Raw genomic sequence first — 13,626 nt, 5'->3', positions numbered from 1 at the left:
CTTTCCTTATTTTTTCTAGGTTGAAGAGATTTCATTCTTTTAATCTTTCTTATAGCTCATGTCATTAAGTCCTGGGATGAGCCTGGTTGCCTTTCTCTGTACCTTCTTCTGTGCAATTATGTCTTTTTTGTAGTGAAGTGACCACAACTGCACAGTATTCTAGGTACAGGTTGGTTATAGGACATTGTATAATGTTAGCATAACCTCCCTAATCTTGTATTTCACACTTTTTGTGATATAGCCTAACATTATATTTGCCTTTTTAATTGCCTCACCACATTGGTGAGGTACTTTTAACCCATTTAGTACCAAATTTGTTTTTCTTTGAAAAAATCAGAACACCAGCTGTATTTATGTTATTAAATACATTACATTTAGATTTAACCTTTGCGATTACCAAAATTAGAGTAAGTTATCATAACAATATAGTTAAATAGAACATTACAGTTAAATATGTTCCAAAAATTACAAAGTAGCCTGTCCTCAAATGAGGACAATGACACTTAACGGGTTAATAATGAGTCTACAATAACCCCAAGACCAATTTCAAAGTCTTTCTTCTCTATGTCCATCCTGTTCATTTTATACTTGGAACCTGGATGGTGACATACAATATGCAATACAATTGAGCTATCTTGCAGTGTGTATCTTGGTGCAAGTCATTTATATAAATGAGGTACAATAAAGGTTTAGGTACAAACCTTGTGGTGCCCCCTGAGTACATTCCACCAATCTGAACGTACACCTCTCGCGATTACTCTATACTTTTTACTACCATGTCCTCCCTTGAATTCCTCCCTTGAATTCCTGCCTAAATTGTGTTTCTCCATTACTTTTATTTATAAGGCAATTATTTTTTTGTTGCTTACTTTTTTCTTTTACATTTTCTATGCTGTCCTGTCACATCTTTGATTTCCTTCTGTTTATACGAATATGTATTCCTCTGTAATATCCATGTCTGCCTCCATGCCCTCAATTACCTTTTTATTTGTATTGTCTTTATATCTTTTTTATTCAGTCAGAGGTCACCCAGTCAACATTGTGGCATGTGCCCTCCTTCCTACCGTAAAAAGCCACCAAAACATCCTCCACACCAGGGGTATATTCTTGGTTTAAACTTAAATTGCCCTGTGTATCATACACTAATGCAATGGTACTCAATTCTCAAAGCAGGTTCTGAAATAGGTAATTGAACCTGCAAAGAGGCATTTAACTAATTTTGGACCTGCTTGCAATAAACACCTGAACTGGAATGGATCTCAAGGGCCAGAATTGAGTATCACTGCACTAATGTATGTATGATACAGTGTTACAAAGATGATGTAACAGAATGGGATGTGCATGGGATACCATCTGAAATTTACTGCAGCAGTTATAAAATAGTGTTACAGTCATACTCCTTTAAGTGTATAGTGACCACTGATGAAGGCTCTACCGCGTGGAAGTGAACCGTGAAGGGAGTTATGAGTTCTGAGCCGAAGGCGAGGGCGCTAATGAAAGTCAAGGTCCACAATGCCACAGTGGAGCTTTCATTGAGAGGGCACTATTGGTATGTTCTTTAAAATAACATTTTAAAACCTAGATACGCAGTATTCTTTGTGTAATATGTTAGTCCCCGAAGAAGCAATGTGCACCTAGTCCTGTTTAAAACAGAAGCACATTATTTTTACTTTAGGTAGTGGTACATTCTACTGCAGTGTGACACTTGAACAACAAATACAATTCTGCTAATTTTGAGTTACAAGTATTACAAGTATCTCTGTAACCTAAACAGCCCCCTGGTAAATTGTTATGCTGTGTGAATTTCTCCTCCGACTCGTTGTCATAGATAATGCACTAACACATCTCTACTCTATCGCTGGTGTTTCCAGTACTGCATGTTATGGGTTGTACTGCCTGGCAGTTCCAGACCCTGCTTTGATTTAATACAAAAAAAAAAAAAGATCTGATTTGTGGAAACTGTTACTTCAGTATGCTCCCAAACAGTAAATGTCCCTGAACTTTATCTCCCCCTCCCATTTTGTTGCACCGTAATTTTCAGGAATTTACAGATTTTATGCTGAACAAGAGAAACCACAAACTGGAAAGCCACACTTTATTCACTGTCCCTCAGAGTGCGCATGCTTCTGATTTTCCATTTAATATGCCCCCTGTCTGTTTCTTATTGATGCTTGTTGATTATTTAATTATATTAGAGTTCAGCTAAGAAGCTTAATGAAGGTATGTTAATGAGATAATTGCTTTTTTAATTGATTTGATTTGTTGTATAATTAGTTGGGTTTAATTACATTACCTCTGTATGTCAATATTGCACTTCAGCTTCTTTAAAGTTTCTAGATTATTTACAGCCTGTGTTTAACATGGCCTAAATAATTTAACTCTGATTTATAAACATCTGGGCATTTTACTGGAATGAAAAGTAGTTGACCAGACATGTTTGAGCTATCTGTTTCTGATTCTTTTTAATAGGAATAGTGTCATATGTCAAGAATTCACATTGCTTGGTTTTTACCTTTAGAGGTAAAGGTTCAAATATAGTTTGTGGGATACATGGGATAAATATATGGGTATCAAATAGGCACTTGGTGATCAGCCCACATCACAAAAACCACCACACAATTCAATACTACTGGCAAATGGCACTGCAGACTTAAAGCTTGCTTGGATGACACAGAGGAACCCATTTGTCAATCAGTGCTTGGGTGATTGACAATCTCCCAAGCACAGAACTAACCGTTTCTGTCTGCAGAGGCAGATACTTGACCCTTACAAACCCCTTCAAGATGGCACAGCTCCCTTGGCACACTAGGCTGTGGTCAGCTCTAGCACTGGATAAACCATTGATGGTTCTCAGCACTACTACAGCACTTCTCTTGACAGACAAGGTGCATTCTTTACACTAAAACACTTCAAGCTCTCAACTGATACAATTCTGCCATGCAAAGACAATTAACTATTTATTGGAATGCCCAACAGCTGTCTAAATGGCAAGCCTAATTACTACTGTGTTCCCTGCATGCTTTCTAATAATCATTTTGTATCTTGATCTTAATTGTACTTTAATTCTTGATATGTACTTTTTGTATACAACTGTAAGTCGCCCTGGGTAAGGGCATCTGCTAATAACTAACTAAATAAATAAATAAATAATAACACTGTGTAACAATTATTTTTTTTTTTTTGGTTCCTGGGTAGTAAGTGTTATTTCCTAATTGCTTATGCCTCAAAAGTATAGAAAATGGCTATTATTCCCCACAAACTTTGCTTTTGTGACCAGGACAGTGATATTTTGAAATTTACCTATTTTCCAGAACATTCCAGATAGATTCAGTGCTGAGTAAACTTGGAGTAACTTCTAGAACTTTCTAGAACTTTCCAGTAATATAAATAGTAGTATAAATACAGGGGCCTTAAGCCCACCAGTTCAGTTTAGTTCCAGCTGCCTAAGTGGATACATATCTGCATTTTTCTGAGATGGCATCAAGGTCATAGGAGACTTGGTGGCATTCCTGATGGGTCTCCAAGGCGGTTTTACCAAGTTTCCCTGCTATCTTTGCCTTTGGGACAGCAGGGACACCAAGGCGCACTACCACAGGCGGGACTGGCCACAGCGGACCGAGTTCTCTGTGGGGAGGAACAACGTCAAGTGGGAGCCACTGGTGGACCCCCGGAAGGTGCTGATGCCACCACTGCACATCAAATTGGGCCTTATGAAACAATTTGTCAGAGCTCTAGATAAGGAGTCGGCAGCCTTCAAGTACCTTCAAGACTTCTTCCCTAAGCTGTCTGAGGCAAAGGTCAAAGCCGGTGTCTTCGTCGGACCACAGATAAAGAAGATCCTGGAGTGCAATGAATTCCCCAAGAAGCTCACTAGTAAGGAGAAAGCGGCTTGGAACAGCTTTGTCGCAGTGGTTCGGGGCTTCCTGGTCAATCACAAGGTCGAAAACTATGTGGAGCTGGTTGAGACTCTGGTGAAGAACTACGGCACAATGGGCTGTAGGATGTCCCTCAAAGTCCATACCCTTGATGCTCATCTTGATAAATTCAAGGAGAACATGGGCGCGTACTCGGTGGAGCAAGGCGAGCGCTTCCACCAGGATATACTGGACTTTGAACGCCACTACCAAGGACAGTATAACGAGAACATGATGGGAGACTACATTTGGGGGCTGATTCGTGAAAGTGATTTACAGTATAATCGTAAATCTCGAAAAACTACTCACTTCTAAATCTTTTGTAGTCATTTTTGTATTACTTTAGTATAAATACATGTTAATTTGGATTCTATGTTGTTTTTTCTGACTTTATGTGAACGAAAAGACACAAATCCGTCCGTTTTCTCATTGAAAATAGGTACATTTCAAAATATCACTGTCCTGGTCACAAAAGCAAAGTTTGTGGGGAATAATAGCCATTTTCTATACTTTTGAGGCATAAGCAATTAGGAAATAACACTTACTACCCAGGAACAAAAATTGTGTTACATAGTGTAATAATAATAATAATACATGCAGTATGTGAATCTCCCATTTCTGGAGATATTAAACTTCACCAACTGTTCAGCTGGAATTTGACTTAATACAATGCTTTGTTTTAAAGCTGTGATGTTTAATGGACATCTTTAATTATTTAATGATTTGTTTTTGTTTAAAAATAAAATGAAGAGAACCATTTTTCACATTTTTGGTTTTTGTTCTTATGTGTAGAAAATGGGTCGCTAGTATATGAGTGCCTGGGGACACTGAGTCAATGGGGACATGGCATGCAGATATGGCTGCTAGGTACACTTTCAATGTAGAGGGGGGTCTATCCGCCTCTAACAAAACTTGCAGAAACTACAAAATAGTTGCTGTATGGCAATAAATGGGGTCATGACCTCTGGGCATGCACCAATTTTGAAAATACTTCCACTTATAGGTGTACAGTGCTCTTGTTGAGGAGGCCCTAGCGTTCTGCAGTGTACTGATGACTGCATCTGAGAGCCCTAAGGTGGACAGACAGTCCTGTTCAGGGGCCAGACCCACAGTTGGAGTATGCCCGGTTCTGTTCAGGTACTGCCTTCAGGGAACCTGGAGGCAGCTGGAGGCTTGTTCCATAAGCACCCGAACTGAGCTTGAGGGATGGGCCACTTCAGTCCCTGAGGCAACTTCAGAGCTGGGGTCCGCCTCCTGAGTCGTCCCCTGGATGCAGCGCAGCGCTGAAGCCACCGTATATATAGAGCGTGTGAGCACCGAAGGCACCAAAGCACCGAGGCGTTGAAGCTCTAGAGCGTCGACAGGGCCAAAGCACAGGCATCGAGGCCATATGGCACCGAAAAGCCACACTTTTCTCGAGGCACTGAGGATGCCGAAGCACCGAGGCTATGGAGCACTGGGGCACCGAGGCCACCGATGCAGGCGAGCGTTTGAGCACCGAGGGCGCCGAAGCACAGAGGCACCAAGGACTCGAGGGTACCGCGGATGTCGAGGCTGAGACACTGGGGTGACAAAGCACTGAGCACCAAGTACCGAGGGCTTCAAGTGCCAACGGCGTTGAGCTGTGTGTCTTAGTCTGGGCTGTTTGCAGTCACACAACCAGGAACAGCACGTAGCTTGCAACGGTGTGGAGCGTAGCCTTCAGACAGTTGCAATCTGGTTTGTGTGCAGTCACACAACCGGTGCAGAGCGAAGCTTACAGCAGAGTGGAGCAGCTCTCAGATGTTGTCTGGAATGTGTGCAGTACACAACCGGTGCAGCGCTTCGCAGGGTGGCACAGCCTACAGACATGGAGAAAAGAGAAACAGAGAGAGAAAAAGAAAAAGAGACTTTTTTTATATACCTACACACAGCTTTTTTGGGTGAGTGGCTCCAATGTGCACGGGGTACTCGACAGTAGGACCAGGTAATACCAGGTCTAATGGAGGAAGCACACGTTTTTGGGTTTTTTTTTTTGCAGTAACACACACAGACACTCAACAGCAGGCTGGAGTGTAAGGTTTTTTTTTAAATTTTTTTTACTGTAATCAGGCAGCAAGCTTCAAGGTTAGTAAAGCAGATTACAGTTGCCAGGCGATGTAGCTGTTGGAAATATATAAATCATGTTTTAAACCGAAACGCAGCTGCGCAACGTTTAGCTCAGGCTTCAGCTGCCGAGTCCCGGGAAGTGGACAGAAAAACTCGTAGAGAAGGGCTCTTTAAAAGAGACAATCAAACAACTGGAAAGAGGTTAGTTATACCCACCTTATTAACTGGTTGTGAGAGGCAAAAGAGAACGAGTTCTCCGTGTGGTGACTATTTATTACCTCAGTGAGGCGGGACCTAGGACATCACCCCACGGAGAGGCCTATCGGCAGCTTTTATATAAAATGCTCAGTGAATACCTGACCTGTGCAGGCATATCCCCAAGGTATAGGTTGGTGGTCAGACATTAATACACATGCTGCCATTGCACAACAGTGCTGTCTATCAACAGAACTGAAAACATTTGCAATATAATATCAGCACAATACAGTTGTGTACGCAGTACACAGAGAAGAGCTGCTGTCTCAGCAATTTAGCAGAAAAAACGGGACTGTTAAATGTTTTCCACTTAATTTCTTAGCTTGTAATTCAGTTTTTTCCACATTTCAATGGGAAAGACATTTTAAAACCATTTGATAGTATTTACAAGAAGCACGTCCAATAATTGAAAAATAAACGAGAAACCAGCACGACAGCACATCATTTGGAATGACGCAAAGGCTAATACTCAACAGATGTTGGAGCCCTAAAACCTGCAATAATGGCCACAGTTATTTTCATTACTGTCATTAGCTGACACAAATAATAGTATGAAAAGTTTGAACTGTGCAATCACACTAAATTTACTTGAAAAAACCAGATGTACTCCAGACAATAAACATGATGAAAGAGACTGAATATTCCTTTGGCATTGGTACCATAGCTTCTTTCAAACACCAGTCACAATATTATGTAATGAAACTGTGACTACGTTTTTTTCTTTGTTTTCGATTTAACAACGAAATACTGTATCCTTGTGTAAAACTAAGAGCCAAAGCATTTTAACAGAGTTTTGTGGTTGTTAAAAACAAATCACAGTCTTTATTGTGAATTAAAACGCCCTTGTTCACTGAAAATGCCTATAATACCATTTGATTTCAGGCAAGAGGGAAGACATCAGCTGGTCAAAGTACAGTATATGATTCACAATGGCTTGGTATAAAAAATAATCCTGATGTATGTAAGTAGCATTTGGAAGGTCATACAGTTGTTAATAAATTACATTATTTAAATCGTAATATCAGATTTAAATATACAGTGTATTTTTGATGGTATATACTCAAATATGATTATTATTATTTATTTCTTAGCAGACACTCTTATCCAGGGTGACTTACAATTGTTATGATATCACATTATTTTTATATACAATTACATTATTTTTTTACACATTACTTTACATACAATTACCCATTTATACAGTTGGGTTTTTACTGGAGCAATCTAGGTAAAGTACCTTGCTGAAGGGTACAGCAGCAGTGTCCCCCACCTGGGACTGAACCCACGACCCTACGGTCAAGAGTCCAGAGCCCTAACCACTACTCCACACTCCTGCCCCTATGATAAAACATATGGGTTAAATGCAATAGCTGACTGCAACATGGGAAGAAGAGTGAATTAATCTGAGCTGCAATTATATCTCCAGCATTAACCATCACAGCTGTATGAAATTATTCATATGACTAAACTCAATTTAATAATTTGACTTTTGAGGATTTATCATTATCAACAGCAAGTACTTGTATGCTACTGGTTTTATTGAATTAAACTGACTCATTTATACTCAACTAGAAGATAATTTCAAAAGAAAAATGTTGAGGTAACTGGTCCCAACGCAACAGGGATAAGTGCACTTCCTCTGAATGTGACATGTTTAAAATATGCAGGTACAAAAACAAACAAACAAAAATAAAAGCACAGGAAATGTGCTCCAAAACGGGGTGGGGATGGGGTGTTAGGTAGGTATGCTACACCTTAATACAGTAGACAGTAGAGTTACAATACACAGATAGTAAATTACTGTTCTTAATGAATATTGTAATAATGTTACACTCTATACACTGTCCATCTGTCCAATAAAGCTCTTGAATTGCAGTCAAAATGCTGTGTTTTTTTTCTAAATGGGGACATATTGTATTTACAGTTTTTTTAGATTTACAAGTGGAAAAGGCAATTTAACAAAAGAGCATCTGTATCTAAAAATGCACTTCTCTTACACAGCACTTTATATAAAAGGTACTTCTTCATCATGAGGCATACAATTCAGTTAAATCTATTCCACCTTTTAATGCCAAATGACAGGCTTTCCACAAGATATACTTCTTGAATAATGTTACATTCCACACCTCAACATATGTGGTGAGGCACTGCTGTCCAAAGACCTTTTTGATTGCTAGCAAAACCTTATTTTCTAAGTATTGATCCCAGGGCAACCTGCAAAATGCATAGCCTTACCCTGATAGATCTGCCGTCATGTTTTACAGTAGGAATCAGGCAATCAATGTCACATTTTCCATTGAATGGTGTAAAATCTGAACTCATTTATCTGTATTAAACAGGAAAAAAGCAGGATTCATTAATCATCACCCCAGAGAACATTCCCCCCATTGATTAATAGTTTTTTTTTATTCATGACATTATTGAACAGCCACTACATCTGGCTGCACTCGTGGGCTGGATTCCTATAGATATAACCTAGTATAGAAATTCCCCTTGGAAAAACAACTGAACAACAATGAAATTAGAAATCTCTGGACTTTTATCCACCAATCAGGAACTCCATTAGAAGGCACTTTTACACATATAGGGATGTCTAGCTTTACAAATACAAAACAGAAGGAAAACCCTGAAAAACTATTATGTAATTGATAACCCTTATTATCTTAGTAGTTTCAATGAGTGACAATAAAATGGTTCATACTGTACATGTTGTTTTTTATTACAATGTTCTAATTCCCTGTAACCCCATTTACCTCGTCCTTAAAGCAAACTAGCTCAAGCTAAAAAAAATAAATAAAAAAACCATCAATTAAAAATAAATCTATCCATACAGTACAGCTATCCTAATTATTTGTTCCTTTGTGTTTTTTACAGGTTGCTTGTGCTAATGCTGCCCTTGCAGGGAAATCAGAACTTCTCAAATCAGGAAACCCCAAATCTACATTAAAAAACATATGGACAGAAAGCAGTAAAGACTTGTCTATCAGCCGACTTCTATCACAGACTTTACATGGCAAAGAAAATGCCACTGCTTTGGACCTGCGATATGATACCCCAGAACCATATTCTGAGCAGGACCTTTGGGACTGGCTGAGAAACTCCACAGACCTCCAGGAACCACGGCCAAGAGCCAAAAGACGGCCAATTGTCAAAACAGGGAAGTTTAAGAAAATGTTTGGTTGGGGGGATTTTCACTCCAATATTAAAACTGTCAAGCTCAACCTGCTGATAACTGGGAAGATTGTGGACCATGGGAATGGAACTTTTAGTGTCTACTTCCGTCACAACTCCACCGGCCAGGGGAATGTATCTGTGAGCCTGGTTCCCCCAACCAAGATTGTAGAGTTTGATATGGCACAACAGAGTGTGATTGATGCCAAAGATTCCAAGTCTTTCAATTGTCGCATTGAGTATGAAAAGGTTGACAAGGCGACCAAAAACACACTCTGCAACTACGACCCCTCTAAAACGTGTTACCAGGAGCAGACACAAAGCCATGTGTCATGGCTCTGCTCCAAGCCATTCAAAGTGATCTGTATTTATATCTCTTTTTACAGCACTGACTACAAACTAGTGCAAAAAGTGTGTCCAGATTACAACTACCACAGTGACACTCCCTACTTCCCATCTGGTTGAGGCTGGTTCAGTTTGAAGTTTGAGGAAAAAAAGGTAATTTAACAAGGCTCTGGTCTCAGAGAAATGATCTATTTGCACTGTCCTGAATGCGTTCACTTTTAAATGACGATGCAGGTTGGGGAAAGTTTTATTTTATTATTATTATTATTATTATGATTATGATTATTATTATTATTATTATTAGAAGTAGTAGTCGTAGTCGTATTAATACAAAAAACAGGTCTCTTTTACAAGGGTCCTGCCAAGATATCTAAACAAGAGTAGCAGCAAGGTACATTTTTAAAAACCATGTTCAAACTGTTACATTAAAAACATTGTATTCAATAAGTCAATAACAATGCACAATTTTTAAAGGAAGCAGGGTGTTTATTCCAGAAAACATAATAGCTAAAAGGAAATATATCTACAATGAATACATTTTCTGGGTGTAAATATCCTGTCAATTTCCATTCTCATTTGTGCCCATTTTTAGTTGACCCATCAACAACACAACCACAGCTGAATCCCTTTACCATCTACCTCTTGGAAATCCCACTCAGAGAGTTAATTCTGCCCTTCTGAGATAACCATGTGACCCATTTCCTAAAGAAAGTTTTAAAAATAATTCTTATTCTACCATGCTGTTAAATAATTCCAAGTATTTTAGTAAACACTTATCTCTTCCACTAGGTCAGTGGTATTCCAGTCCTGGTCTTTATTCCAGCCAGGTCCTAAATTAGTTAATGGACTCTTAGCAGCTTCAATTAACTACATTAGAACCTGCTTGGAGTAAAAACCTGGACTGGATTCAATCTCAAAGGCCAGAGTTGAGTACCACTGCACTAGGTGCTGTATGTATAACCCTTCTTCATACTAGGCTCATCATTTGCTTGAGTCACTTAATCTATTTTGGTTATCTGTGTTGCTGATCCTCTTGTTACAGATGCATTCAGATAAAAGCAATGTTTCATTGCTGCTAACAAAGACCCGCTGTATTCTTCCTATTCCTAGAACTGTTGATAAAACCAGATAAAGCTGAATTAGACAGTTTGCATTCCAAAGATAAGTAGACGCATTCAAGGCAATGCAAGTGCTGTCCTTTCTTGAAAGGGAAAGGCTATTGGTGAGCAAGCCTTTTTTAACGGACATGTTTTATTAAGGCATTTTGTGTAAACAAGAAATACTCTCTGGCTATTATATATTGGCCACCAGAGGTAGAGGATGACATTTTCATTAAATCCAACTTACTGACATGTACTCTATAGAAGGTTTGTTCACCTTTATTATATCAATGTAATTAATTATATAACCTAGGCTTAATTTGTATGAATGGTTTGTATTGTATATAGTTTATCCTGTGTTAATTGAGCTGTTTCTGTATATTCTCTTGTATCTGTCATTCTCTCTCTACCTCTCTAACGCTCTCTCTCTCTCTGCTTGTTATTGGTTAACACAAAGGACATGATTGATTAATTTTATCAATGTAGATGTGAACTCTATGAAACAGAATTATGTACAAAATAATTAATATGTCAAAAATATAAATATAAAACTTACAAGTCATCTGTATTAAGGGATTTTATTTCTTTGGAAAAACAGAGGAAATGTACATAGAAATAAAATGTTGGAAGGTTTTCAGTTTCAATTTTTGAATTTATGGCATATTCATTGAACAGAATGATGCTTCATGGTTTTTCAGCAGCATATCAAGAAAAGCTCAGGAATCTGGTTGCTATGTTGACTTTGTTTCAAACAAATACTGTACTGATATGCAGTATCTGGTGACACTACTTGCATAGGCAGGATAACTGGGAGGCAAGGGTAGGCATTTGCTCCCCCCCCCTCCCCCCCACACACACACTTTTTACAAGTGAAATGTGTTACAGAGGCAAAGCTGCAGTATCAATTTAACTACTCATTCCTGTATTATTAACATTATCTTTTAAACCGTGCTTCTGTGTGATACTAATCACGATGGAAGCCTTATCGTATAATAAATTTAAGAAAAGGCTAAACGTATAGGCCTACTTTAGGGTATAGTGAACACGTACAAATATACTTGTACATCAATATAATGCACAGTATTATAAGGATTTCCTTTTCATTTTTAATTAAATGTTATAGAGAATTTGTTACACAATCCACTACTCCCCTTATGTCAACCACAAATACAATGTGTTATATTATTGGGTTATCAGAAACATCATCAAAAAAATATTTCTACTTCGACTGCATGCCATTTGGTTAGTATTCGTGGTGGTGGTAAAGTTGAAGAAAGAAATCGCTCAATTTACCAGTAAAAATAAACACATCTTTAGCCTCTCTCCATATTGTAATAGCAAAGCAGTCCCTTGTGATGGTCAAGAAGCTGACATTATTACCTCTCAGTGTGGACATCGTTGAATATAATACTAGGTAAGGAGGCTCCACAAAAAATCCAACAATATGTCCTGCTGTCGAATAATACTGTGCAAGGCAAAAACTAATTGAAGTAAGGCGATACAGGTTTGCAGCTGAATGAACGGTTTTGCTCTCCAAATTAATTCTGAACAATGGTATTCATTTTTCTAGGCACTGTAACTTTACTGTGTTAACATTGCTGTATTTGATAGATACCGTGAGTATGTTGTATTCGTGTGATTGAACTTCGACTTAAAATTGAAGGCAGTAGGATTAGGTTAGGTCTGCATCAGTTCTTCAACAGCAGTAATGATTTTAGGGCATTTTAATTTATGAAGTGTTTTGTATGTTCTCAAGCCGGCCCCCCTCACCAGGTTTGCTCCCAAAGTAGTATAATAATTATTTTAAAAAATACAGAATTGTATATGTAGCTACCTAATTAAATAGTGAGACTTTTATTGGAATTAATGCTAGTAAGCCTATCACTGTTGATCAATGGTGGCAGTGGGTGAAGAGGAAACTTTTCGTGTGAAAGGCTTTTCAAATTTGAAAAAGACAACTGAAAAATCACCAAACAAGCAGTTCACATGTTTCAGCAGCTGGTAATGTGTTTTGCCCCCCCCCCACCTCCCCACCCCACACCCCCATCCCCACGCACACACATTTTGGACCCGAATCCCGCCTATGACTGCTTGTAACAAAGCTGCACAAAGTTTAAAGCACCAATATTCAATAACATTATATATATATATATATATATATATATATATATATATATATATATATATATATATATATATATATATATATATTCTAATTCTGGCAATAAATTCCTCTTTGATTTCTGAAGCTGAGGTTTTTTAGACAAAAAAAAAATCTTCTAATGTTTATAAGTATTCAGTATGCTTTTGATGTTTGTTGTACAACGCTGTACCTGTGATATTTTTCCCAGTATGACAAGCATTGCTTTCTCTACACTGAGTTGAAAACAAACAAAAATAAACAGCTTAATTGCTATACAGGTTTGTAAATCACTGTCAATTCCTAACCATGTGTAATCTAATACTTCCTTTACATATTGAATAAAGAGGCCATAAATTGGTTGCAAATTACATCTCTACCCCTAAGAATTTAAATAAATGCACTAGTATGATACATCAACACACTTGCTGTAAAATTATAGAACCAAATGAGCTGCAGTTGGCTTTAAAAATGATGAGACATAAAATACAGTGCATTTAGTTTGCTCACAACTTATCACTAATTAAACTAGATGCTATCTCTGCCAAGCTAATGCGTTGGCTGCTTGGTCCATTGGGGTGTTTATTACTGTTCTCATTAAAGTGTTGTTTTC

At 38.2% G+C, this 13,626-nt stretch overlaps 1 protein-coding gene across 1 annotated transcript in view; it reads left to right on the top strand.

Annotated features, from left to right (window-relative positions):
- The window catches only part of LOC117399711 (neurexophilin-1), a 36,859-nt gene extending 25,353 nt beyond the window's left edge, over positions 1 to 11,506 (top strand). Inside the window, exon 2 of the mRNA XM_033999061.3 lies at positions 9,132 to 11,506. Coding sequence (XP_033854952.1) covers positions 9,132 to 9,893 — 762 coding nt within the window. The 3' untranslated portion in view covers positions 9,894 to 11,506. The remainder of the gene's footprint in view (positions 1 to 9,131) is intronic.
- The last annotated feature ends 2,120 nt before the right edge of the window (positions 11,507 to 13,626 follow it).

This window comes from Acipenser ruthenus, chromosome 4 (assembly GCF_902713425.1).
Source record: "Acipenser ruthenus chromosome 4, fAciRut3.2 maternal haplotype, whole genome shotgun sequence".
In the NCBI taxonomy this organism is placed as follows: Eukaryota; Metazoa; Chordata; class Actinopteri; order Acipenseriformes; family Acipenseridae; genus Acipenser; species Acipenser ruthenus.
Note: the sequence above shows the minus strand (reverse complement) of the source record. Positions and strands in the feature narration are given on the sequence as shown.